Source organism: Abramis brama (genome assembly GCF_963993115.1).
Source record: "Abramis brama genome assembly, chromosome: 21".
NCBI classification, from domain to species: Eukaryota; Metazoa; Chordata; class Actinopteri; order Cypriniformes; family Leuciscidae; genus Abramis; species Abramis brama.
This window is the reverse complement of record NC_139983.1, coordinates 33198057-33225491: the sequence shown is the minus strand read 5'-3', so window position 1 is coordinate 33225491 and position 27435 is coordinate 33198057. Positions and strand designations below refer to the sequence as shown.

General features: G+C 37.9%; 2 protein-coding genes across 2 annotated transcripts in view; one reads left to right on the top strand and one right to left on the bottom strand.

Annotated features, from left to right (window-relative positions):
- The window catches only part of pak6 (p21 (RAC1) activated kinase 6), a 41207-nt gene extending 29325 nt beyond the window's left edge, over positions 1 to 11882 (top strand). The window contains exons 6-9 of the mRNA XM_084096435.1: positions 3806 to 3932; positions 5769 to 5894; positions 6019 to 6153; positions 10093 to 11882. Of these exons, the coding sequence (XP_083952561.1) occupies positions 3806 to 3932; positions 5769 to 5894; positions 6019 to 6153; positions 10093 to 10260 (556 nt within the window). The 3' untranslated portion in view covers positions 10261 to 11882. The remainder of the gene's footprint in view (positions 1 to 3805; positions 3933 to 5768; positions 5895 to 6018; positions 6154 to 10092) is intronic.
- Positions 11883 to 14457: 2575 nt separating this feature from the next.
- On the bottom strand, positions 14458 to 17078 carry ankrd63 (ankyrin repeat domain 63). Its single transcript, XM_084096440.1, has one exon. The coding sequence runs from the start codon at positions 17056 to 17058 to the stop codon at positions 15721 to 15723; it is 1338 nt and encodes a 445-aa protein (XP_083952566.1). The 5' UTR covers positions 17059 to 17078; the 3' UTR covers positions 14458 to 15720.
- Between the last annotated feature and the right edge of the window lie 10357 nt (positions 17079 to 27435).

Here is a 27435-nt window from a genome sequence, read left to right as displayed (position 1 = left end):
GCATACTCTCCATCTGCTGTTAGTCGACCTCACCATCAGATGGTGCAAAAGTGCGTGTTGTTGACGAAGACCAGCAACAGTTAGAGCAAGTCATTCATTCATAAAACTCATTTACAGCAATGTAAGTGTATTTGTGATTATTATGACGGCTGTTTTATGTTAAATTCAGTGCCTTCACGGTTACTTTTCCTGGCATCTTTCTCTACCGTGAACGAGATTATAATGTTATTCCCCGATGCGGATGTACAGATCCAATGTTACATTTTTTAGGTTGACATATATTTCTCTTGGTTGTTTAGTTGCCTTAACTTTATATTGTGGTGATGTGCTGCATGCAGGCTATTAGGGTTTCCCTCAATACTTCTGGACATATACAACGCTTAACGTAGATTAATGGACTACAGTGATGTAAAAGACCAAACTCGCAGGCAAGCAGATGGACTCAGAATAACGCGCAAAGCTGAGCGTTTCCCAGTGATCGACTGGCATAAAGATGGCTTGATGTTGGACATTCGCACATTTAGGGACCGTCTCTAAAGTGTATACGACTTTGGTATACACGTTTCTAACTCCGATAGCATTTGAATAGAACGACTTACAGTCATAAAACCAACTGTAAAGTGTTCATGTAGTGTCAGGCATAATGCGCACCCTTTGGATTTTTGATATTTATTCAAATAAATTTAAGTTTGCTATTGAAGTTAGAAACATGTATGCCAATGTTGTATGCAACTTTAGAGACGGTCCCTAAATGTGCGAATGTCAAAGTGATTTACAGTTAAATTAACAATAGGACAACAATATGCAAGTGCTATGACAGTTTAAGCTAATGCAATACACGTAGGCATACTATATATAGTATATCAGTGTATATCACCAGTAGGCTTATATGTATATCGCCAGTATATCACGAAACGCTCAGCATGAAACTTTGCGCGTCAAGTTCATATTCTGAGTCCATGCTTGCCTGTAGCCTATATAGTAGCCTACAGCCTACTTCCCCAATAAGGTGCAAGATTGATCTTTCATATCACTGTATTAGTACATTAAGCTACGTTAAGCGTTTTGTCCCAACTGAAGGGGAATCCTTGAGTATGAGGTATTGAGGGAAACCGATTATAATCCTGTTCATGATAGAGAAAGCTGATGACATGTAGAATAACGTTACACAGGGAAAGTAACAATGAAGTTATTGAATGAAACATAAACACACAGCTTTTGTGTGTTTATCATCTTTTCCGCACATACTGACACAGATAATCATTTCCAATTTATGAATGAATGTCTTCGTCAACAACAAGCGCTTTTGCACCATCTGATGGTGAGGTTGACTAACAGCAGATGGAGAGTATGCTCGGTAATCTATTGCTTTTCCTGCAGTTCCTGGACGTCAATGTTGAATTTACTGTCGAATTTGAACCACTGAATTTGTGGAAGCGAATTTTGCAAAGCGAAATAAAATGGCCCGAAAATTGCCTGTTGAATATTACTGGTTGTATTTTTAAACAGTTTGTATATTTTGGAAATGAAATATTAAAGGTGAATATGGATTATTGAATTTTTAATAATGAAAAGGTGTTAGAAATGTTTTTAATTGAAATATCCACAGCTTAAATATTCAACCATGCTGAATTTCAGCCCATAAAAATGCAAGCCCTAAAAATACAATGCATTAAAATGCAAGCATGGTTAATGCAATGCCTATTTTTTTTCAAGTAGTGCAATTCAATAGGCTTTTTATTTCAAAAACATTTGACATTATTTTACTTCCATAAATAGCCTTCAAGAGTTCAATTTGAAAAGCATTTATTTGACATGAACAAATTGATAAGCCAGCATTTCAAAAAGGTGTTTTTTCTAGACAAACAAAATCTGTATTTAGTCTATATATAAATTTGTATACAAAATCTATATATCAATAATATACAGCTAATAATAATAATAATTTAAAGAAAACATTCCTTTACAGCAGTCTAAACCTATAGCATAAATATACAAAAGTTTATTAGTCAACAAATTAAATGGGCTAAATGAATATATATATATATATAAATTATAAATTATAAAATAAAATAATTTTCAAGCTTATTTGAAGACTTTTTGTTTGACAAGCAATTATATGACATGAATAGATTAATAAGCCTGCATATCAAAAGAGACAAAATCTGCTTTTGAACTCAAAATAGGGCAAAAAAAAAATTATATCTCCATATTTTTTCATATTTTGATGATATTCGATATGTATTGATATTTTTGCATTTAAAACGTTTTTTTTGTGCCCTCCATTAAAAAAAGACATGATCTGGATAGAACAGCTATTGTTACAAAGCACATACAATTGCTTACTGCAAAATAATAATAATAACAATAATCAAGAACATGAAAATTATGCAAAAAAAATACAATCTTCCTACAAAAATGTTGCAAAAACAAAGCAAAGCATGATGAACCAATGAAAATTCAGCATTTATTCGATATTGATTGAGTGGATGAGCCACTTATTAACTTAAACTCCTCTGATTGGCTGTTTCATTCACCCGCTCTGAACTGTGATTGGCTGTAAATAGAAACCTTTTCAAAATGATCACGAGCAGCCGTCTATCAGCTGTCATAGTCCTGAGACAAAAAAAGAGCTTGAAATTGGCTTCTGTCTGTATAAATATAACAGTATTGAGATTTTTTCTATCGTCAGCAAATATATTGTGACAGAATCGCTAATATTCAATGCATCGCCCAGCTCTAAATCAATCAAAACCATCCTAAAGCAAAGCAGCAGGAATAAAACTAGATTCTGAAATTAAAGGATTAGTTCGCCTCAAAATGAAAATTTGCTGATAATTTCCTCACCCCAATGCCATCCAAGATGTCCATGTCTTTCTTTCTTCAGTGGAAAAGAAATTAAGTTTTTTGAGGAAAACATTTCAGGATTTTTCTCCACACAATGGACTTCAATGGCAACCAGAATGTTGAAGTTCAAATCAATGCCGTTTCACTGGGCTCTGCACGATCCCAGCTGAGGAATATGGTCTTATCTAGCGAAACGATCGTCCATTTTCTTAAAAAAAAGAAAAATTTATATACTTTTTAACCACAATTGTTCGTCTTGTGCTGGTCTGCGACGCGCCACGCATTACGTCATCACGTTGGAAAGGTCACGAGTCACGTCATCTTTCTAAGTTATGTGTACTCCGGTTCAAAAATGTAGGGAAGGGAGAAAATTCCATCTCATTTTCCTTTCCAAATTCAAAGTCGTCCGACATCTTTGTTTTAATTTATTATTATTATTTTCTTCTTTTTTTTCGTGACCATTCCAACATGATGACGTAATGCGTGGCGTGTCGCAGACCAGCACAAGACGAACAATTGTGGTTAAAAAGTATTTTTCTTTTTTTTAGAAAATGGCCGATCGTTTCGCTAGATAAGACCATATTCCTCAGCTGGGATCGTGCAGAGCCCAGTGAAACGGCATTGATTTGAACTTCAACATTCTGGTTGCCATTGAAGTCCATTGTGTGGGGAAAAATCCTGGAATGTTTTCCTCAAAAAAATTAATTTCTTTTCCACTGAAGAAAGAAAGACATGGACATCTTGGATGGCATTGGGGTGAGGAAATTATCAGCAAATTTTCATTTTGAGGCGAACTAATCCTTTAAGTGCAAAACTTAGCATTATCAAGCTCAACAGTTTTTGATGTGAAACTTAAGATTAACCTAGTGTGGTGAAAGAAGGCATACTGAAAAACAACAGATGCATTAATAAATCCCCTATTAAAGCTGTAGTGGTGTGTGTGTGTGTGTGTGTGCAGGCTGAGCGAGGAGCAGATCGCGACGGTGTGTGAGGCTGTTCTGCAGGCGCTGGCGTATCTCCACTCGCAGGGCGTTATCCACAGAGACATCAAGAGCGACTCGATCCTGCTCTCGCTGGACGGCCGCGTGAGTCCATCTGTCTCGCTTCATCTTCATCTTCACTCATCATCTGTCTCTCTTCATCTTCATCTTCACTCATCATCTGTCTCTCTTCATCTTCGTCTTCACTTATCTCTTCATCTTCACTCATCATCTGTCTCTCTTCATCTTCATCTTCACTCATCATCTGTCTCTCTTCATCTTCATCTTCACTTATCATCTCTTCATCTTCACTTATCATCTCTTCATCTTCACTTATCTCAACCTCTTCTCTGATACAGAACATCTTACTGAAATCATGTAGTCCATCAGTCAGTGTTTAAACCGCGTCAATAACAATCAAGCGTAGCGTCAGTTCTGGCGGGTCACGTTCGTCAAGCTCTCATCAGTGACTCTCAGCTGATCCACGTCTACCTATAGGAACACGACGCCTATCACTGTATTCATATATAAGCTCCTTCAGTATTATCAGCAGCGATCGCGTTTCTCAGTCAGGGTCTGACCTTCTGATTCCCTTTTAAATCAGAATAAATTCTCGAATTATGTTGTACTTTAAAATCTTGAATTAATGATATCTACACACATTCATGTTGGTTCTGTTCTGTTTACCCTAAGGAGAGTTATTGCTGCTCTTATCCATGCTAGGCTAGTTCTCGTCCAGAACAGACCCAGACCGCCAATCCAAACTGTATGCTAATTGTCAATCGTATTTGACGAGTTAGTGAGAAAAAAGTACATATTCATTACTCTACTCTAGTACATATTCATTATGTTTTGACTCTTATATAATTATAATATAATAATGTTATTATTAGAGATGCACTGATATGAATATTTTGGCTGATGCCGATAACCAATATATTGGTCGATAAATCTAAATCCACATTTTTATATAATTTTTGAGAGCCTGATTACAAAAACGAAAGTCACCATTAAAAGCCATGACCAAAATACACAATTATAATATTCTCATTATAATTTTATGTAGCCGATATGACTTGTGTTGCAAATGTTGCACTGAACTGTATTTTGATTTCAATATTTCAAGCAATTCACAACCATCATGTTGAACAGTTGCACATCTGATGTGTCTCAGCTGAAGGAAGTAATACATTATTTATCAGCTTTAATATATCGTAAAAATGTTCCTATCGGGCTGATAACGATAACATTAAAAATGAACATATATCGGCCGATACTGATATGGTGGCCGATATATCGTGCATCTCTAGTTATTATTATAAAAACACTAGTCTTATATGCAATTGTACAAAAAATATGTTTGTTGATGAATATGATACAATAAATTTAAATATTATGACAAGCAATACCAGTTTGCAATATTAAGCAGCATAACAGACTGTTTTTGTACAGCTGAAATAATATCTCATTCCACAAAAATATAAAACTGTTTTAAACACTGATAATAATGAGAAATGTTTATTGAGCAGAAAATCATCATATTAGAGTGATTTCTGAAGGATCATGTGACACTGAAGACTGGAGTAATGATGCCGAAAATACAGCTTGATATTCACATAGAAAACAGTTGTTTTAAATTGTAATAATATTTCACATTTTACTGTTCTTACTGTATTTTTGACCACATAAATGAAGCCTTTGTGAGCAGAAGAGACTTCTTTCAAAAACATTAAAAATCTTATCGACCCCCCACTGTGTGTATATATATATATATATATATATATATATATATATATATATATACAAATGAAAAAATGTATCTCCGTTAGTCCCTTTAATACTGTGCCATTTCCAGGTGTGACCGAGTGAGAAGAATGAAGCTATATGTGTTTTAAACATGTGTTTCCACACTCTTATCCTGTCTCTATGTTTGTAAATTAGATCAAGCTGTCAGACTTTGGCTTCTGCGCTCAGATCAGTAAAGATATCCCGAAGAGAAAGTCTTTGGTGGGCACGCCGTACTGGATGGCTCCTGAGGTCATCTCCAAGTCACCTTATGGAACGGAGGTACAGCACGAAACAATCACACAGCAAACGTCAATCAAGAGCGGGAAGAAAATGTGTGCTGGAATAATTCCTAATTTCATTATACATGTTTATAATGACAATGAAGGTGATCTAAAATGTGCAGGTGGATGTTTGGTCTCTGGGCATCATGGTGGTGGAGATGGTGGATGGAGAACCTCCGTATTTCAGCGAAACTCCTGTGGCTGCGATGAAGAGGCTGAGAGACGAGCGGGCGCCCACCGTACGCAACGTTCATCAGGTACGAGACGTTATCTCTACATTAATCACAGCGAGAGACAGAGGGAAACACACGCACAGAAGGACAGAAACTTGGCTTAACAATGTCATGAAAAATAATTAGGGGCAATGTAAAATAATAATAATAATAATGAAATAAATGAATAAAATAAAATAAAAATAAAAATATAATATTGAAATAAAAATTAATTAAAAATGAAATAAAATATTAAAAATATTAAATATATTAATTATATTAATAAAATAATACTGTAAAATAAAAATTTCAAACTGATTTGAAGCCATTTTGTTTGACAAAAAACATGTTTTTGACAAAAATATGACTTGAATAAATTAATGTCTGCATATCAGAAAGTTTTTTTCCATACAAAGAAAATCTGTTTTTGAACTGTATATAATAATAATAATAATAATAATAATAAATGAACCAAAACATTCCTTTACAGCAGGCTAAACCTAATGTCATGAAAATTTTTTTTTTTAAATAATTAGTAAACTAACTAAATGGACCAAATAAAAAAAAAGAAAAGCAATTTTGTTTGAAAAGCAATTATATGACATGAATAAATGAATAAGCCTGCATCTCAAAAAGTTTTTTCCCATAGAAATAAAATGTTTTTAAACTCAAAAATAATCCTTTATCTGTCACACGTGGGTTAAAACAGCTGGAATAACACTAGATTTTGACATTTTACAAAGTGCAAAACTCACCGCTATGTTGCTAGAGTGTAAAGATATTTATTATGAATAAAATGCAGCATCCCATTCATTGACAACTGTATAAACATTCACAGCGCTATCTAAATAGACAACTTGATGACGATTATAAAATTTTGGTCAAATACATGGCATTTTCTAGCCTGGATGCCAGCCGAACTTAGCCCCGCCCACAACATTTTTAGGTCGGGCTTCATACGATGATGGACAGATGATCAACAGTAACGTAATCATCCACGTCACCAAAGAGCGCTTGATGATGATGACTGCCGCTGGAGAATTGAGATGTCACACTTACAAATAAGTCAGATAGAATAAATGCATATTTGACGTGCTGTCCGAGGAGAGGCTCTGGACTCGGTATTCGGCCCGAACCCAAAGTACTCCCCCCGTATTCCAGGCTGTGGAAGAACAAGCCGAGAGTGAGTGGACGGAGGCTGAAAACTGTCAAGGAATGTTAGGAGAGTGACAGAGTGAATAAATATATGCTTCCTCTCATGCTGATAGTGTAGACCGTAGACGGTTGATTGGATTGATTATTTGAACGTGCTCCTCCCGAACTTTGTTTATGAAACATCATGTGTAGATTCCGCCATCGCGTCTGTTATAGAAGATATCGACAGCGCATTAATTTGAAAAGAGGAACAGAGAACCGCGATCAAGGCATTTGTCGACTCCGTTGCTCTGATTGGTTGTAGGTAGGGCTGCACGATTAATCGCAATAAAACCGCACGCGATTTGGCAAAGGCTGCGATTATTTTATGCGCAGCTTGTCAGTGGAGTGCGGCTGATTGGTAGTAAATACTGCCCCATTTGAACGCCAGAGGGCGCTCTCATGCAAACATGATAAATATGCCCCGCCACAGAAGTACAATAATGCGGATCATTCCAGGAAATCCCTATCGCTGTAGCTGAATAAACATAAGATTGAAACGCTTTGATTAAACATGACTTATAAATACACGACTGCCTTATTCTGTGTAAGAAGCACATCATCTCACAGAAGGAGGAGCTCAACTGTCGTTATGAAGTGAGTTTGGAGTAAATGCATGTTATTAAATGTTGCATGTTATTAAAAAGAGGTTCATAAATGATTCTCATGTTTTGGAAAGATGTTTGACGCGTGTTGTTTTTTCAAATGTACGTTATAAGTGACTCAAACTCACAGTGCTTTCAGATAGAGCAGCGTTTACAGAGCCGTACGTCACTGACAAACTGCGCATAAAAAATAATCGCAGCCTTTACGATTTTAAAATCGTACACCGACGCATGTACACCGACATTTGTACACCGACGCATGTATCTTCCTATTTTGCACCGGACGCACAGCGGACTTTTCCCTCCACAGACGCACGTCGGTAAATTAGTGAATGAACTTGCGCTCCCGGGGGCGGTTCAGCGAAAAGAGGAGGCGTGTTCCGCCGCAAACGTTCCCTGGTGCTATTTTGCAGTTTCAGAAAACAATTCCACCACTGACCAGGAGAAACCTCGTCTAAAGTCAGTGGCGCGTTCAGATGCTATTTTAAGGGCGCATGCTTCGCCATAATCAATGTAGCGTGTGCACAACGCGCATACACTTTGCTTCTCTCATCTACACAGACGCAGCAGTTCCCATTTTTAGAAAACCATACATTGTTACAAGGAAAAATATTCCACACGAGGGAAATCATTGTTGTGTCCATGAAGATGTGAAAAAATAGGCATAAATCTAGCTTACACATTTACCCAAATTATCATACGCCTGTTTCTAAGCTAATTTGGGTGTGTTTCTCCATCCCCAATGTCACTTCTCTGTGTTTTACGGCCCTGACGAGAACGTCGGTCTCCTCGGCTGTGAACCGCTCCTGGCAAATCCGCCGTTATAATAGCCATCCGCCATGGAACAAGCGCGCCTGCTCTTAAAGGGAATGTGAGATGACGCTCTGATTGGTTTATTTCACGTTACGCCCAAACCACACCTATGAGTAATGAAGCTACTTCAGACCAACACATTTTAGATTTGCGTCGGGCGCAAGAGTCATTTATCCCGCCGGTATAATAGCAACAGCGCCCGAGATCCGCCCACAAAGTTACTTGCGTTTTGCGCTTGATATTTGCGTCTCAGATCGTTAAAATAGGGCCCATATTTTGACTAGAATCTGAGTATGACGACGTCAGGCTAGGTATTTTCAGCTGTGTTTAAAAAAATACATTATGCTTCAAATGACTATTCATATATGTTAATATCCACAAATTTAATAACAAGACAAGGCGATGTAGCTGTTGTGGAAAAACTGATAAAGAATAGCAGTTAAAACAGCAATCGTTCTCCCATCCGCCATGTTTAAGGTTTATTCCCCATCCAAAATGATCCCAGTGGTAAATACGACTTGAGAGTACGTATTTACTTAAAGGGGTGGTTGATTATGATTTCACTTTTCTAACTTTAGTTAGTGTGTAATGTTGCTGTTTGAGCATAAACAACATCTGCAGAGTTACAACGCTCAAAGTTCAAAGCAAAGGGAGATATTTGCTTTTACTGAAATTGCTTTTTACAACAAACGGCTGGAAGGGACTACACGACATTCCTCCCGGGTTAGTGACATCACAAACCCCAAAATTTACATAAACCCCGCCCACGGGAACACGCAAGCAACAAAGGGGGCGAGGCAGTGTTGAGAAGAGGAAGAGTTGTTGTAGTCGAGCACATTTGTGAGTCTCCTCAAGCTGTCGCATCCGTCTTTTCACATTTATTGCAATATAGTAGCCTACGTAACACAGCATGTCATAAAAGCAAGATGACAACAAAGTTATAACTAATTAAACAAAACTTTACCTGTTCTGTCTTCATGCAGCATATATTCTCTGATCTTACAACAGTTCCCACACGAGCGATTTATAGATTATCATTACACAATATGCTAATCAATCACTTGATGCACATCAGCAACATAGATTCATCAACTAACCCTTCAGAAACATCCTGTTTCATTCTTACATGTTGCCACTTCTTCTGGAGTCTCTCCATCATTGTCCGACTCCGGTTTGAACATAAAAGGCTAAACAGTTTCTGACATTTCACTGCATTTCAGAGGTAATCGAAGCTGCTAACACACACACACACAAGCTCTTGAAGCTCCGCCCTCTGTGCCGGGAGCAGCAGCTCATTTGCATTTAAAGGGACACACACAAAATGCCGCGCTTGTGTGTGTGCAGGTCATCTAAGCGTCGTGTTTGTCTGCAGGTTTCCCCGATGCTGAAGGACTTTCTGGACCGTATGCTGACGCGAGACCCTCTGGAGCGAGCGAGTGCCACTGATCTCCTGGAGCATCCGTTCCTCCTGCAGGCCAGCTCTCCTCAGTGCCTGGTGCCCCTAGTGGAGCAGTACCGCAAGCGCATGTCCCGCTGCTGATCCACGTCACCCGCTAGCTCAGTGTTACGCGCCCTACGGACTGGACAACAATCAGAAAACCAGGGCAAAACAGCGGCTTATCCCGGCCTGCCCGAGTGGAAAGCACCGGAGAATCCGGGACTGAGACGGCTGAATGAACTCTGTGACGTCACAGCCAGTTTCTTCCACCGATGGACGTCTGATTGGTGCTCAAAAGGCGGAGAATTACAGCAGAAGTGCGTCTGACTGAAAACGCCACTGGGTTTTATTATGTTCAGTTTGAAGCTGATCATTTTCAGTGTTATCTGCGGCCACAGAAACCTGGAATTACTGAATTTGTACACGTCCATCATGTTTCATGTGTTTATCGTTTAAGTTTCGATATTATGATTTTGATCTCACTGTTGGTTTTTTACAGCTGCGAAAGCAACATTGACAACTTTATTAATTATGAGTAACACTTTACAATAAGGTTCCGTTTGTTAACATTAGTTAACTTCCCAGACAGCAACATGGTGTCGGCCCAGATCCGGTCCACATCTGGTACGGGTGGAATCCACATTTTCACGTCCTGCGCCACATTGTTTAAATGGCAAATGCATTTGCGCCAATTTGTTCGCCCATGGGCTGCTGGTCTGAAAACCAGGTGTGTGTTCTGGCGCATTGATATTTTGAGGAACTGAAATAGACTGAGTCATTGACCAACTGAAACCTGCTCTAAAGTCAATGGCGCAATATTTTCTTTGTTAATTAAAGAGCGCGTTAGTAATGTGTGCCTATAGGCAGGTCCACAACACGCGTACACTCTGCTTATTACACACACACTCTGCTTATTACACACACTCTGCTTGTTACACACACTCTGCTTATTACACACACTCTGCTTGTTACACACACTCTGCTTATTACACACACTCTGCTTATTACACACACTCTGCTGATTACACACACTCTGCTTGTTACACACACTCTGCTTATTACACACACTCTGCTTGTTACACACACTCTGCTTATTACACACACTCTGCTTATTACACACACTCTGCTTATTACACACACTCTGCTTATTACACACACTCTGCTGATTACACACACTCGCTTATTACACACACTCGCTTATTACACACACTCTGCTTATTACACACACTCTGCTTGTTACACACTCTGCTTATTACACACACTCTGTTGATTACACACACTCTGCTGATTACACACACTCTGTTGATTACACACACTCTGCTTATTACACACACTCTGCTTATTACACACACTCTGCTTATTACACACACTCGCTTATTACACACACTCTGCTTATTACACACACACTTATTACACACACAGGGACGCCCAGAAGCACACAAACATGCCAAATATTAAAAATAAAAGGATTACAATGTAAAAGATCATTATTGTGTACATAAAGATATGGTGGAATCCGGCTTGTCCTGTAGATGTTCTGCTTGTGCTTTAACCTCACACACACACACACACAGCTTTAACCTTGCGAACGAGCAGATCCGTTTCCTCGCTAGAGAAGCGTTCAGTCTTTCCACGATCAAATTCCTCATGTAAATAGCGAATCCGTCATGGTGCGAGCACAACTGGCCCCTTTAAAAGGGAATGGGAGATGAGACTCTGATTGGTTTATTCTTGTCTGGGTAACTACTTCTAAAGCATGTTAATTTCAACATTTACTAATGCATTATTAAAATCAAAAGTTGTATCTGTTGATATAATTCAATGGACTTGAACTGACATGAACTAACAATGAACGGTTGTGTTTTTATTAACTGACTGTTAACAAATGTGTTGCTCAGTGTTATTTAATGTTACTATACAAACATTAGCAAACTGAATCATATTGTAAAGCATTATTTTATTGTCTACAATCTGGAATTATACAGAATTCAATTGATGTGCATCACAAGTTGTATGTATACTGGCTAAACTTCAACAGATTGAAATGTGGCTCATCCAATCGGATTTGAATGTGTTTTGCTACTCGAGTTGAAACCTAAACCTTTTTTGGGTTGATTTTCCAGCAGAAGGACTATATCAGGATATAAAATGACATATCATATCGCACACATTTTACCATTTTTAAATTGCAATATTTGACCGAAAATCAGCACAGAACGTGAAAGTCTGCAAGCTTTACGCCACTGTACGCACATATTTCACCTGAGTTTTAAAGCTCGTGTCAGACTGGCTTGCATGGCTGAACAGTGGCACACGCTTGAATCTTAATCTGAGGAACGAAGACGTTTTTTCAGAAAAGGCGGTGAAATGATGTCATTTGTTGTCAGCACTGACAGGTGCAAAACATTTTTATGAGCCATTGTAACCAATTGTATATATTTTAATGACCTATTTATTGTTTTTGTTTTTTTCAATGGATTGACGAGCGCCTGCTTTTGGAAAGGGTGCCGTGAATGGTTTGTAAACCGTGTAAATATTGCATCTGAGCTTAAGAGGCGATTCCTGATTTCTTAAACGGCTGGTTTTACTGTAAAGGCGTCAGAAGAACAAATAATGTACATAATCAGAGTGGGAAACACCCTGTGTTTGCATTCATTCGCATTATTTAATTATGAGAGAGGAAAGGAAAGGTTTGTATGTTGGTGTGCGTGTTTACATTTTGGATGCAGCGTTCATTGTGATATTTTTGCATCCTACCTGTTGTACTGTGAAGTTTCCTAAATTATCATACTGACAGATTAAAAGAGGGCGAGAGAGAGATGTTGATTTGAGTTTGGGGCCGTTCACACAGGACGCGTTTCTTCTGCACTGGACACTTTGTAACTTTTGGCCCTCTAGCGGTCAAAATCAAAACTGCATTTAGCGGAAGAACATTGTTGTGGCTGTGCTTCGGCTCTGCGGATGAATATGATCTTCACAATAGATCCTGCTTTACAGTGAACTCTGTTAGAGAAATACATATGACAGTTTATCTGTTCAATAAACACTTCATCTCCTGTTGAGTGATAAAACACCATCATCTCTGTCGCTTTTACAACATTTCAAATCCCTCAGTTCTCCATCTCCTAAAGCTGATGTTGATTCTTGTTTTATTACGAGCTCTGTCTCTCTCTTTTCTCCAGCAGACTCTCTGTTCGGCGTTTGTTTAAAACGGGTGATTCTCTGGAAGTTTGTGATTTAACAAGCTCTATGTCAACCTTTCTCGCTCGTTGTGTCGACTAACCAACTAACCACTCACACAACAGACAAAAGTAGGCGGAGCAAGAGTGTGTTTGCCTTGAAGAGGCGCTGTGCAGCAACTCGAAAGCATACGGAGACTCATTCTTTAAATTTTGTTAATTTTTAGCAAAAAAAGTTACAGAGTGTACCTTTAATATTTATGTAGCATACACAAGCATCATATGAAAAATGAAAATCATTTGAAAATGAAGATCATTAATTTGCGCTCATTGTTCCAAACCTGCATATGGTTCATTTTTTCAGTGCAACATTTTTGAGAATTTTTTGAAGAATATTTATGCAGCTTTTTCCTTTGCAAATGTTTATAGAGACCACGACAAAAACAAACGAACACACACAAAAAATCAACACTTTTAGAAGAAAAGGTTCTAAACGGAACCTTAAGGGTTCCATCAGGCACTCGCATGGGATACATTCATGGATTTAGTTTTAATTATTTTTGTAATTTTAGTTAAACAGCTCGTAAACATACTTTATCACTGGAATAAATTGAAATAACCCATTAATGTAAGATTTACGCAGTCATTTAAGACATTTCAGCTTATACAGAGCCTTTTATAAGCCTTTTGGCACAAAGGGTCGTTTAAAATTGAGGTTCATATATGGAAACATATTCGAAGTCTTCTGAAGTTATGAGATGTTTTTTGTGAGGAACAGACCCAATATACCAGTTTGAACATACAGAAATGAGATTTGAGACCTGCAGTGGAGGGAAGTGAAAAATAAAAGCTGTTCCATACACAAAACCACGTCATACAAAAGTGTTCCCGAACTCCTGTGTTTTGTGTCGCTCCGTCTGTGTTTGAATCTGGTGTGAACGGCCCCTTGTTAGTGTGCACTTGTTAGTGTATATGCCAGCAGCCGAGGACACGTGACTCATAATCAACCTTCTTTCCACGACATTTGCTGTGTGCTTTTTTTGTGTGTTGGTTGTTGATGAAAAGAGAAATATACATTTAATTTTTTAAAGAATAAATCATGCATATAAAAAAACACCACCGGTATCAAGTTTTATTTTGCTTTAAGCTTACACAAGTGCTTTATTCATACATGTGTCTATCAAATGAAAAAATACAGTTTTTCACACAGACAGATGCTTTGAGTTTATACAGTTGTGTAGTCTATCAAATTGTATAGAATATAAATTATTGACATATGCAAAGATATACAACTGTATTTTAATGCATACAAATCACAAATAGTTGACGTATAAGATTCATTTTGCTCCACATTTCTGTCTTTATTTCTTTTCGAGACAAAATATGCATATAAAAATATAGGCAGCACTTTATTTTACAGTCTTGTTTCGCATGTACATACTATATACTTGTAAATGTAATAACTAGGTATGAGTCCTGAATCTAACCTTAATGTTGTTGCCTTATATTACTCACTGTAAGTGCACGTACTGTAAAATAAAGTGCAACCGAAATATAACATGCATGCATTATTATAACAGCTCAATGCAGACACACTTTAGCTGTGCATAACAACGTCAGTAATAATTAAATCAGTTCATTATTATCTGAAGGACGTTCATGAATCTACAAAGACCTTGAGAGCAGCAGCAGGTAAAATCTTACATTCATGAAGTACACGCTATTTATAATGTCTAACTGCAAAAAAAACTCAGTATATTTGACTTGTTTTCCAGCACAAATATCTAAACATTCTTAAATCAAGATAGATTTACTTGAGAAGCAAAATGACTGGAGATATTAAGAAAAACGGGTAACACTTTACAATAAGGTTGATTAGTTAACTACCTTAGTTAACATGAACTAAGAATGAGCAATACTTCTACAGCATTTATTAATCTTAATTTCAACATTTACTAATACGTTATTAAAATCAAAGGTTGTATTTGTTAACATTAGTTGTGAACAGCTGTATTTGTATTAACTAACATTACAAAGATTAATAGTTACTGTAATAAATGTGTTACTCATTGTTAGTTTGTGTCAGTTAATAAATGAACTAATGTTAACTAATGAACCTTATTGTAAAGTGTTACTGGAAAATGAATCAATATTAAGTGAGTTTATGCAAATATCTGCCAGGGGGATCTGAAGAGTAAACTGAATTCAAAGGGAAAACATTTCGCTTGAATGTTTAGACATTTGTACTGGAAAATAATAATAATAATAATAATAAGACCATAATTTCTTGTAGTGTAGTCTCTGTGAGAGTCATAAACATCTTTGAATTCATTTTCCAGGTCTTTCTAAATGCCCATACAGTGTTTAAGTCATCTACACATCCTCATTTAAGAGCTGAAGTACTCTCAAACTCGCATCTCACCGCACTGATGCTGTCCACGCTAGGCTGGCTGTTCACTCTCATGTGTGTGTGTGTGAACGGGAAGGTTTCGGAGCGAGAGATCTTCCCTTTCCCGCGTGGACAGTCCCTGTGCCTCATGAACTCAGGAGCCGTGAATCTGCGCAGGAGCCTGGTTCCCAGTCCCGAGATCCCCGAAGAACGAGGTTTGATCCGCTCGGGCTCCAGCTCTTCCCGACCCAGCAGAAGTTTGCTCTGTCTGGAGGATCTGGGAACGCTGGAACGCAGATCTTTCCAGCTCTGGGATTCCTCCAGGTTGATGGTGTCGCTCATCTTTCCGCTGTAGAACTTCGCCACGAGAGGCTTTTCATCCTGAAGCGAAGCTCTTTTAAACCTGCTGGCGGATCTGTTGATTTCCCGAACGTCTCCTTGGTAGGATTGTTTCCGGAGATCCAGATTAACCGATCGGGCTTTTCCCCAGAGTGGCGTATCAATGTCCGACTCGTGTTCTGCACTCCTCGATCCGCCGACCTCTTTCAGCACTGAGTTTTGAATCTGTTTTGAAGCGAACATCAGATCATGATCCGTGTGGGATGTCGGCGGACGCCTGAAGTGGATTCGCAGGTTGTCGCTGACACGCATTTGTCTCTGAAACAAAGCCGGAAGGAGCTCCTCTTGTCTGCTCTGGATTTGTTTGGAGAAGCGCTCCAGAACATGTTTCGGGAGGCGATTGGGCCATCGGAGATCTTCCACGGGTTCTCCAGTGCTGTTCGTGGGACTCACCGTCTTCTTCCCGCATCCGCTGAGGGCTTGAACGCACTGGTTGTGTCCGAAGAAATCCGCGACTTCTGCGGCTGAGTGTCCGGCGTGGTTCGTGAGGTCCAGTCTCAATCCGAGCTTCTTGAAGGCCCGCACCAGGAACTCCAGAACCTGGTTGTGTCCTCCGCACGCGGCGTACATCAGCGCGCTGTTTCCCCAGGTGTCCGTGAGCTCCGGGTCAGCGTTGAACTGAACCAGGAGCTTCACCGAATCCAGGAATCCGTGTTCGCACGCGAGGCTCAAAGCCGTCCGCCCGTGATCGTCACGCTTGTTCACATCCGCACCTTTTTCCAGAAGAAGTTTGGTGAACTTCGCTCGGCTCCCGTGCTCTTGAAGGCTCACGGCGTACATCAGAAGCGTTTGCCCGTTTTCGGCTTTCCCGTTGATGATCCTCCCGTCCAGAGCGTCCAGAACGAAACGGGCCAGGTGGACCTTCCCGCTCTGCATGGCTTCCAGGAAGGTTTTGGTGCCGGATCCCTGACACAGATCCTTGGGCCTCAGCATGGTGTGTGTGTGTGTGTGTGTGTGCAGCTCAGAGTTTCTGAGTCCCGTCTGAGCAAGCGTGTGTTTTTATACCTCAGCGCTCCCTGTGTTGCTACGGAAACAGGCATCCGAGAGCGACGATGCTCATTCACAATCGCCTCCTCTTTTCTCAGACAGGAGGGGAGAGACACACTCATTCTGTGACAAGAATTACTCAGTGGGAAAAACACGGTTTGTTTTATTCTCCTGTCTAAAAGGATATAAAAGGATCCATCGCCCGAGCAACAGCGTCCTTCTCTTTATCATTCCCTTGAGTGCATCAAATACACTATACATACATTTACAGAAGAGGTTGAAACACAGCGCTCTGTACAGATCAAGTCAGTGCATTACGGATGTTTAAATCACTGAGTCACGCTTGATGAGCTGTTCGTTAGTATGCAGATTAACACACATTCTGCCTCGGTCCAACACAACTGATCTGATCTAATGAAACATTTATTTTCACAACACTTAGAATTATTGCTCAGTAAAAGTGTTATTTTTTTCAGAATGTATTAATTAACATAATTAATATTAATTAAATTAAATTAACTTTAAATTAAATTATGTTAAGCATCACTGTAACTATTGCTCATATTCACATCATATATAATATCATAAAACATTTCTCATATCTAATTTAATATTATACATTATATATCATATCTTGTTTGTTTCTCATACATCATATATAATATAATACATAATTTCTCATAGCACATGTAATATCCTACATTATATATAATGCATCACACCACAAATCATACATTATACATCATATCAAATGTATCATACATCAGTCATATTTTATACATCATAAATTATGTATGCATACAATTATGTACTGATATATTATACATTATATCTCATACATATAATTTCTCACACATAACTAATTTCTCATATATCATACATTATATCATTTTTCAATTATCATACATATGATACCATATGTCATATCTAATATAATTTCTCATACATCATATATCATGTCTCACACATCATATCTCATACATCATATATCATTTCTCATACCTCTAATATATAATACATAATTTCTTATATAATATCATACATTATATACAATACATAATACATCATACCACAAATCATACATTATACTTCACATTGAATTTCTCATACATCATTAATAATTTCTCATATATCATACATATATAATTTCTCATACATCATATCTCATAAATCATATGTCATACATATCACAAGTATAATTTATAATACATCATACTGGTATATCATTTTGGTATATCACCAGTTTCACATATCATATCTCATATATCATACAGTATCTTATACATCATATATTATTCATGCACATCATATATTATACATACATCATAATTTAATGTACATCATATCTAATTTCTCAAACATCACATCTCATATCATACATTGTATATCAATTCTGAAATATCGTACATCACATATTAGATCTCATATGTCAAACATAATTTCTCATACATCTTATATCATGTGTCACACATCATACCTCATTTCATACATATATCATTTCTCATACATCATATGTCATAAATCATATCTCATATCTCAAGTATAATTTATCATACATCATACCGGTATATCAGCAGTTTCGCATATCATATCTCATATATCATACAGTATCTTATACATCATATATTATACATACACCATAATTTCATGTACATCATATCTAATTTCTCAAACATCACATCTCCTATCATACATCACATATTAATCTCATATGTCAAATATAATTTCTCATACATCTTATATCATGTCTCACACATCATCAGTAATTTGTCACTCATCATACACATCACCTTTCTCATATCATATCTCATACAGATATAATTTCGCATATATCAAACATCTTCTAATTTCTCATTCATCAAATATCATCCTGGGTTTTGGTTCAGGTTAGCGTCTCGTATTGAGGTGGTGAGTTTTGTACAGGCAATTTTCTCAGACAATGTACAAATCTAGGTTTTCACTCATCACACATTTCCTTAACAATGATCATAAAGTTCAGAGAATCCGTGTGTGTTTGACATCAGTGTGTCCCTGAAGCTCAAACAGCAGATCCTGACGCTCACACTGCCAAGGTCAACATGTGTTTGCTTCCCAGGCAATGCATGAACAGAGCTTGAATGCACTGGAGGAAAGCATCTGGCAAATGCATAAATGTAAAATAGCCATAATTGTGACACATTCATCAAAAACAGCCTGAAAATCCGTCTGACCCAAAGCCACCAGTGCATCTCAGGTCACTTTGATCCCTGTAAACCAGACTCGAGTCTCTCTCTGCGGGTTATTGCATTTGCCAGAACCAGGATGACCTGTCGCTTGGATGTTACTGATTTGATCTATATAACAGCACACGTAGCGTGGATGGGCCGCTGTTTCACAGGAGCACTGCTGGGTAATTCAATTTTTGATCAAGATAATCTCCACTTGAAAATCTCTGGTGAAAAGCAACCTGTGAGCTCTCGAGATGTGCCGAGCATGAGGCAGGAGATGATGAGAAACATGAGAAACTCGGAGATTCAAGAGGATTCAGATCAGTTGAGTCTGAGAGTGGATCAGTCATTTGCCATAAAGAGATGAAATCAAAAGTAGGCCAACAAATCCAGTCATAAACTATCAGTGATGATGTGTAATGATGTTTATATATATATATATATATATATAAAAAATCCATTTTTAATTAAAAAAAATACGTACATTTCAGTCTGTTACTCACAAAATAGATATGACTCAGAAGACTTGGAATATATAGTGCATGATTCATATGGACTATTGACTTTTATTGTGTCTTTATGGCTTAATTTAAGTTATTTTTCATTGCACAGTTCTTACTCACACTTCCATATATTCAAACACATCACAATTAGACACAAAACCAACGCTTTTACATTTAGCAGACATTTATATTCTATTCAAGATATACATATGATCAGTTCATGCATTCCCTGGGAATCAAACCCATGACCTTCACATCACATACATCATAAATCATTTCTCAAATTATCACATCTCATACATCATTCATTTCTCATACATCATTCATTATATCATTCTATAACAAAACACTACAAAGATGAACAAAAAAGTCTGAACCCTGTATGAATTGTTGATTCCTAAATGAAAGGATCATATTCGTAAGATCGTCAAGAGACGCTTTCGCTACTGCGATCTGGACACTCTCTGATTTTTAATTACACTTTTATATTTTTAATATAAATCACTGTGAGAATGAAGCGAGTCCAAGCTGTGCTGGAGCCGGACGTGAGAAAATACCAGCAGGATCCGCACATGCCTCCATCCGTCCATACGGTCCGAACCTGTTCCTGAAGGAGAAATCAATGACCGGTGAGTCACAGCACAGCCGTTCACAGGAGAGAGAGGGAGAGAGAGAGCTGTGCTTATCAGGCTATATTTACTGGAATTATGCAGCAAAACACAAAGTTTATTCAGAAAAGATTCTGCCAATCAATCAATCAATCACTGCTGCCTCTGCTATATACAGCCATGAAAGGGTTAAAGTGAGCCGATTCTCCTGCGCTGATTTACTGATGTAATGTTTAAATATGTCATTTACCCGAGGGATTGAGTGAGTTTGATTAATCTCAGGATCTTCGCTCCATCATCACATCCGGCTCCAATTGTGATGAACTCTGAAGGGGAGAGGCACTTTCCAAGAAAATGGTCTGAAGTGGTAAAAAAAAGAAAAGAAAAAGGAGATCTCCAAGTAAATAACTAAATAAATTAATATCTAAATGAATTTGTCAACGAACAAAATGTCTAAATTATATATAAATACACAAAAAGATACATTATGTTCTGAAACTGTTGAAAAAAATAATTAAGAAAATATTTTTTGGGGGGAATGAAAAAAAAAAGTCTAAAAATGCATACACACACATACATACATAATTTCTATACAAATACACAAAAAGATATATCATGGTCTGAAATGGTTAAAAAAAAGAAAATGATCTCCAAATAAAAAATAAAATAAATAAATAAATGTCTAAAATTTGGGAATGAAAAAAAAATCAATCAATACAATTTTCTAAATAAATAAATTTCTAAATAAACATATGTATAAATTAATTAACTAACTAATAATAAAAAAATCACCAGAATGGGAAACATGGTTTAAGATTTTGCCTAAATATATCAGTTTCATAAGTTCTACATCTACAAAGAAAACTCAATCCCAATTTGCACAATCCATTAAATCAGTGCATCCAAAAATACATGTCACTCTGAGATGGTAATTTTAGAGCAATAATGACTCCTGTTTTTAAACCCAGGGCCACAGAAGAAGCTGCATGGTACACAAAGATGCCGCCGTCATCATGCAGGCTCATTCTGTGGTGCATTGGACAACATTGTAAAAAGAATATGAGCTGATGATTTGCAGTATTTTAAAGCAGGACTGAAGGTGTGATTATGGAACTGTATTCAGTGAAGTGCTAACAGCTCTCATGGTCTATTTCAGCCTTTTACTCATCCAAAAAAAGACCTTTGAGTCTTTGCAGGCAGCCGCTCGGCTTCAAGTGAGTTATTGTGTTGGTTCTGTCAGGAGCACTATCGTCAAATACGATTGACAATTAGCATACAGTTTGGATTGGCGGTCTGGGTCTGTTCTGGACGAGAACTAGCCTAGCATGGATAAGAGCAGCAATAACTCTCCTTAGGGTAAACAGAACAGAACCAACATGAATGTGTGTAGATATCATTAATTCAAGATTTTGAAGTACAACATAATTCCAGAATTTATTCTGATTCAAGGGGAATCAGAAGGTCAAACCCTGACTGAGACAGGTGGAGCTGGGGAGGGAGGAGGGTAATTCACTCCTGAGAAACGCGATCGCTGCTGATAATACTGAAGGAGCTTATATATGAATACAGTGATAGACGTCGTGTTCCTATAGGTAGACGTGGATCAGCTGAGAGTCACTGATGAGAGCTTGACGAACGTGACCCGCCAGAACTGACGGTACGCTTGATTTCTGTCGGTTCGGACGACGGGAGATAATCTATGACTGACCGCACTGGACTTGAGGACAGTCTGTTACTATTTCAGTTTTTGTGGTAGATCTCCAAATATAAATAACAGCAATAAACACTAAAAAAAGGATGAGTAATTAAATAAGTTTCTAAATATAATTCAAAATAAATAAATGCATAAATAAATGTCTAAAATAATAAATAGTATAAATACAAACATTTCTATAAATAAATGTAATCACCAGAATGGGAAAATAGCCATCCCTCAGTTTTGATTAGTCAGCAATAAAGAAATAAAATAAAAAAATAAAAATTCTTAATAAATATGATTCTGAATAAAATATAGCAAGACGTCTGATGTGATACTGTAGTAGACGGTGGCATGGTTATCATTTTCTCTCTAATAGTATCAATCTTGCAAGTAAACAAATTCATGAAGTCATTACTGCTGTGCTGTTTGGAAACATCTGAAGTTGAAGCTTTATTTCTCATTAATTTAGCCACTGTATCAAATAAATACCTAAGGTTGTGTATGTTTTCTTCTAAGAGAGTCGAAAAGTAAGCAGATCTAGCAGTTTTTAAAGCCGTATGCAATAGCACTTTCCTTCCATGAAATGAGAAATACCTCTAGTTTTGTTTTCATCCAGTTGCGCTCCAGTTTTCTGGCTGTTCTCTTAAGAGCCCAAATGTGCTCGTACAGGAGCAACTGTAGGCGTGTTTCCATTACAGATTTGCGCAAAACTTTTGCGATTTTTTTCTAAATGTCGACAAAAAACTATTGCGTAATGACGCCGTTTCCATTAACCGATGTTATGCGACTAAAACTTCATTTTTTCCTCTCACGATAAGTAAAATCATTCCAAAAATCATGGCAACGGACGTTAGTAGGTTTATGTACTATATCCCAGCCACTGCACTGGCCATTATTATTAACTGAAGGAGATGTATGTGTGTTATCCAATCATTAATGGTGAGGAACGACCCTTATTATACCTGTGAGCGGCACATATGAGGTGTTTCTGGGTGTTTCTCCCTCATTTCTGCTTCGAGGTCTTGTGATTGTTCTTGATTTATTTGAGGTTTAGAATTCAGTATTCCTGTAATTCTTTTGTCTTTTATGAATTTAATAAAGAGCTCTGTCTCGTCTTCTGTCCAAACACACCGAGTCATCTACGTCAGGTGACCTGTAAATGCACAAAAACTGTTTCCATTGCAGTTTTGCGAAATATTTCTTTTTCGAATTGCCTGATAAACCTCCTCATGCGAGCGGAAAAACTTTTTTGCGATAAATGGGAGTTTTTGCGAAATTGACGTGTTTCCATTGGGCGTATTTTTAATTCGCAATTTCAATTTGCGCAATTTGAAGGGTAATGGAAACGCGGCTACTGTCTAAAATGCTGGAAAAGAGAATTAAAATTTTCTGTTGCAACATCGAGGTCTTCTAAGCTATCTGGTTTTCTATGTTATTTATAAAGCAATCTTTATTGGTAGAAGTGATAGTTCTAAAGAAAGAAAGAAAAAAGAAAGGGAAACGTGGATTCAGGGCCTAAATACATCCGTCACTCAGTCTCGACTAAGCAGTTTGTCTAAAATGTCTAAATAAATTTCTGAATGAACAAAATGTCGAAATTTGCACATAGATAAATAAATAAATAAATAAAATCACCCGAATGGGAAACATGGTTTCAGATTTGGCCTAAATATATCAGTGACTAATCAGTTTGACACAGCAGAGCAGCAAACGCCCATATTTAATCGACTCAGTAAAAGTCCATTAAAGAATTCTTCAGTTTGTTCTACAGTTCCTGGTGAGGGGAGACCATGTAAATCAGGATTTAAAAATAAATGGCTTATTATGCAAACATCTTCGGAGGGAGGGAGCGCAGCGGTGGGCTGAAAGGCAGACGCTGGTTTGGCATAATTGGGCAGATGGATGCAGAAGTGAGAAATGCCCACATAAATACCCCGTGTCTCATTCCCCACGCGGACCGGACCTCCAGCTCGCCTCTCTGAATAGCCAATTAGAAATTAACATTGATTTAGTGTTAATGCCTGATCGCCAGTCAGGATCGGAGGATTCTGCTCAGAGAGACCGACGACTGATTCTGAGAGGAGACGTTTATAGAAACGCAAATGTGAACCGAACTGACTTCAAAACACCTTACTGGATTAACCTGGCCTTTGACCTGGGTCCCTGGCCTCTGAGAAATGACCTGGGTAGGCCTATATTAATAATGTGATTAACAAATAAATTGAGATTATAACATTTTAGGTTACAATCGACCACATAATTTCTCCTTTCCCAGAGAATCAAATTTGTTATAAAACGTTGATCAGTTCAATCAGTTCCACACCAGCAAAACTCAAGCCCTATTTGTACACAATGAATCCTAAAGTATTAGGATTAGTGCATCCAAAAACATGTTGAAAACATGGTAACACATTATAAAGGTAGTCCTCTCTATATGGTCAGCTCTACCAGGGCAAGTGGAGCTGGAATTTGAGAGAAATGTAAGGAAATTACAAAAAGACTACATAGACATACAACCATGCCTACAAACTCAGACTCCACATGCCCAACATGCAATACAATTTGTGGATCATTGGACTACAGTCATCAAAGAATACACCGCAAATGAGGAGGAATGTCATCATCGGACACGATGGAGATAAAGGTATTCATAATGTACATTATTTATTTTCAAAAATAATTGTAGCCAAAGTTAAATTGCATTATAATTTTCGCAGATTCCTTGTTACATTTGAAATTGGTTGTCTGTTATGTGTTTTAATGCATCTAAATGTGTCTTACTTTTATAATACATTATATATTAAGGCTTTAAGAAAAATCATAAAAACAGCATGCAAAACTCAAGCCTAATTATGTATCCTATAGGATTAGCATTAGTGCATCCAAAAACATGTTAAAAAAACATGCATTTAAAAACATATGCATCCAAAACATGTTGAAAGTAATGAAAAGTTGCTAATTTTACTTTCAATTGTAGAAAAATGGCACCATACGCAACGTTACAGCAGTTTTTAAATGCAGACATCAAATCCAAGAGCAAAGATCATGCATTAGGTATTTAATTGGATCTATCTGTGTATTTTAGCATTCTGCCTCAAGGAATGATGGGAAATGTAGTTGTCACACAACCTAATTCATTGTTCAGCAACAGCACACAATCCACAGTTAACATCACCAGTCCAGCTAATAGCTTCCGCCGTGATTCATTAACTGACGCCCTCAACTCTGAACTCAAAGAAAGTTTCTCGCTGATAATTATGACATTCATTCACATGCACTCGTGACTGAAGAAACACAATCGCTGTAAAATACAGTCCTTTGAGCTGCAGCATTCAGAGAGAGTCAATTTCCTCATGTCACATCTGTCATTTAGTCTTTCTGAACAGACAGGGATACAGAGAAGCTTTGTGCACGCTCAGAACAATTAAATAAAACACTGACTTATTGAGAAAGATTCAGCCATTCTCTTCTCTTAATGGATGGGTTATAATTCAGACAGATCTTTGATGCAGTTTCTTTCTGAACAGGTTTGAGGAGTGTGTGTGTGTGTGTGTGTGTGTGTGTGTGTAAGCAGCTGACAAACTCAATCACATTCACACTCTCTCCATCTCTAACATCCTTTGATTGATTCAAGGACACACAACAGCTTGAGTTCCTCGGACGCCTCACACTTTGTCATGTGGGATGAGAACGGGCCGCTGGGTCATTGGCCCGTGTGTCCTCACAGGAGAGTCGTGAGAGGTCAGACACATTTAATCAACATCATCAGTTCAGTTCACCGGTTTCCACCTGGAAGCGAAGTCCTGTCGACTGGTTTGACACTTTCAAGGAAGAACTAAAGACTGGATTTTAACAGCATCTCTGAAAGACTTGAGGAAGTCGAACTCTCCACACCCAATTTCTACTGTTCGAGGGAAGAACCGATTTTTCAGATAAACACTAAATGGGACACAAAAACTAAAACTGGGTGGTTGGTCAGTGGCCAGTCAAATGGCCTGTCCCAGCTAGCAAAAAGTCGTCTATTAGACATTGAATAGACGTAAATCTTCAACATCTAATTGACCCTTCGCTAAGCCCCGCCCTCCTTAGTTACTGTTGCTACGCCTGTCAAGCTTTTGCGCCTGGCACGTCTATTACCGTATGTATGCACTGGTTTCAGACATTCCTAAGGAGATAATTAGTCATTTTTGGCGGACAGGTGAAAATATGAGAGAGCAAGACTGCAGTATGCATTCAAGGGCTATATCCACGACATAATATGCAAACGATTAGAGAATAATTTCATCAAAATTGAAGCTAAAGTCTATAACGTTAGGTCCCAGTGCAAGCAGCAGCCGCCTCATACGCTGACCATTCAAATGGGAAACACACAAATTTGAGGAACAGCTTTGTGCATGCACAGCAGGGTAAGTGAAATGTGAAAATATTCTAATATTTATAAACCAAACAGCTTATCCATATGTATCGTGGAATAAACACAAGACATTAGCCTGACCACTTTGCAATGATAACATTCTCCCGCTTATATTTGTAGTGCGCCAGGCTAACGTTACTGCTCACACGTCGTGGGTCACATTAGTGACTACTGTTATGAACTGATTAAGTTTGCATACCAAACTTTCCCTTGGAGATCTCCAGCAAGCCCCCTGATGATCCCTCCTTTTACTAACTACCTTTTACTTTTACTAGAACTAACACCGGGAGAGTCGCGATCGGACTGGGGTAACGTTACTAGTTTGGCCGTCGATTAACAAAATGCTGAAATATATTTTTAAGTACTGTTAAATTATGTCAGTGAGCCTCCGTCTTGCCTTTAATCACACTGCTTGATCCACGAGCTGGACAATAACTTTATTCTAGAGCTGCTATAAAGCCAAAACACTTTACTTTTACTTTTCTATCAATGTAAAGCTGCTTTGGAACAATCTACATTGTTAAAAGCGCTATATAAATGAAGATGACGCCCCGGCATTTCTCCCTTTGGGTTTTAGGTTTCGGAAAGGGAACAAAATCCACCACCCCGTCCAAAATTTTAGGATACCGGGTATCAGATTTGCACAATCCATACGCACAACGTGGCATGTTTCCCTCTCGCTCGAAAGCTTGCCAGACCTCCCGCGCCTAGTTACGGTTGCTAAGCCACGATTGGCCTGTGGTGGTTTTCGGGCGTGGCTTATAGCGAAGGGTCAATTACGACTTTTCAACGCTGAAAACAGGTCGATCTTCAACGTCTTGATGGAATATGTAAAACTCTTTACATTTATTTGACATAATAATGAACATGGTTTGGTAGTTTGTTTTTCTCT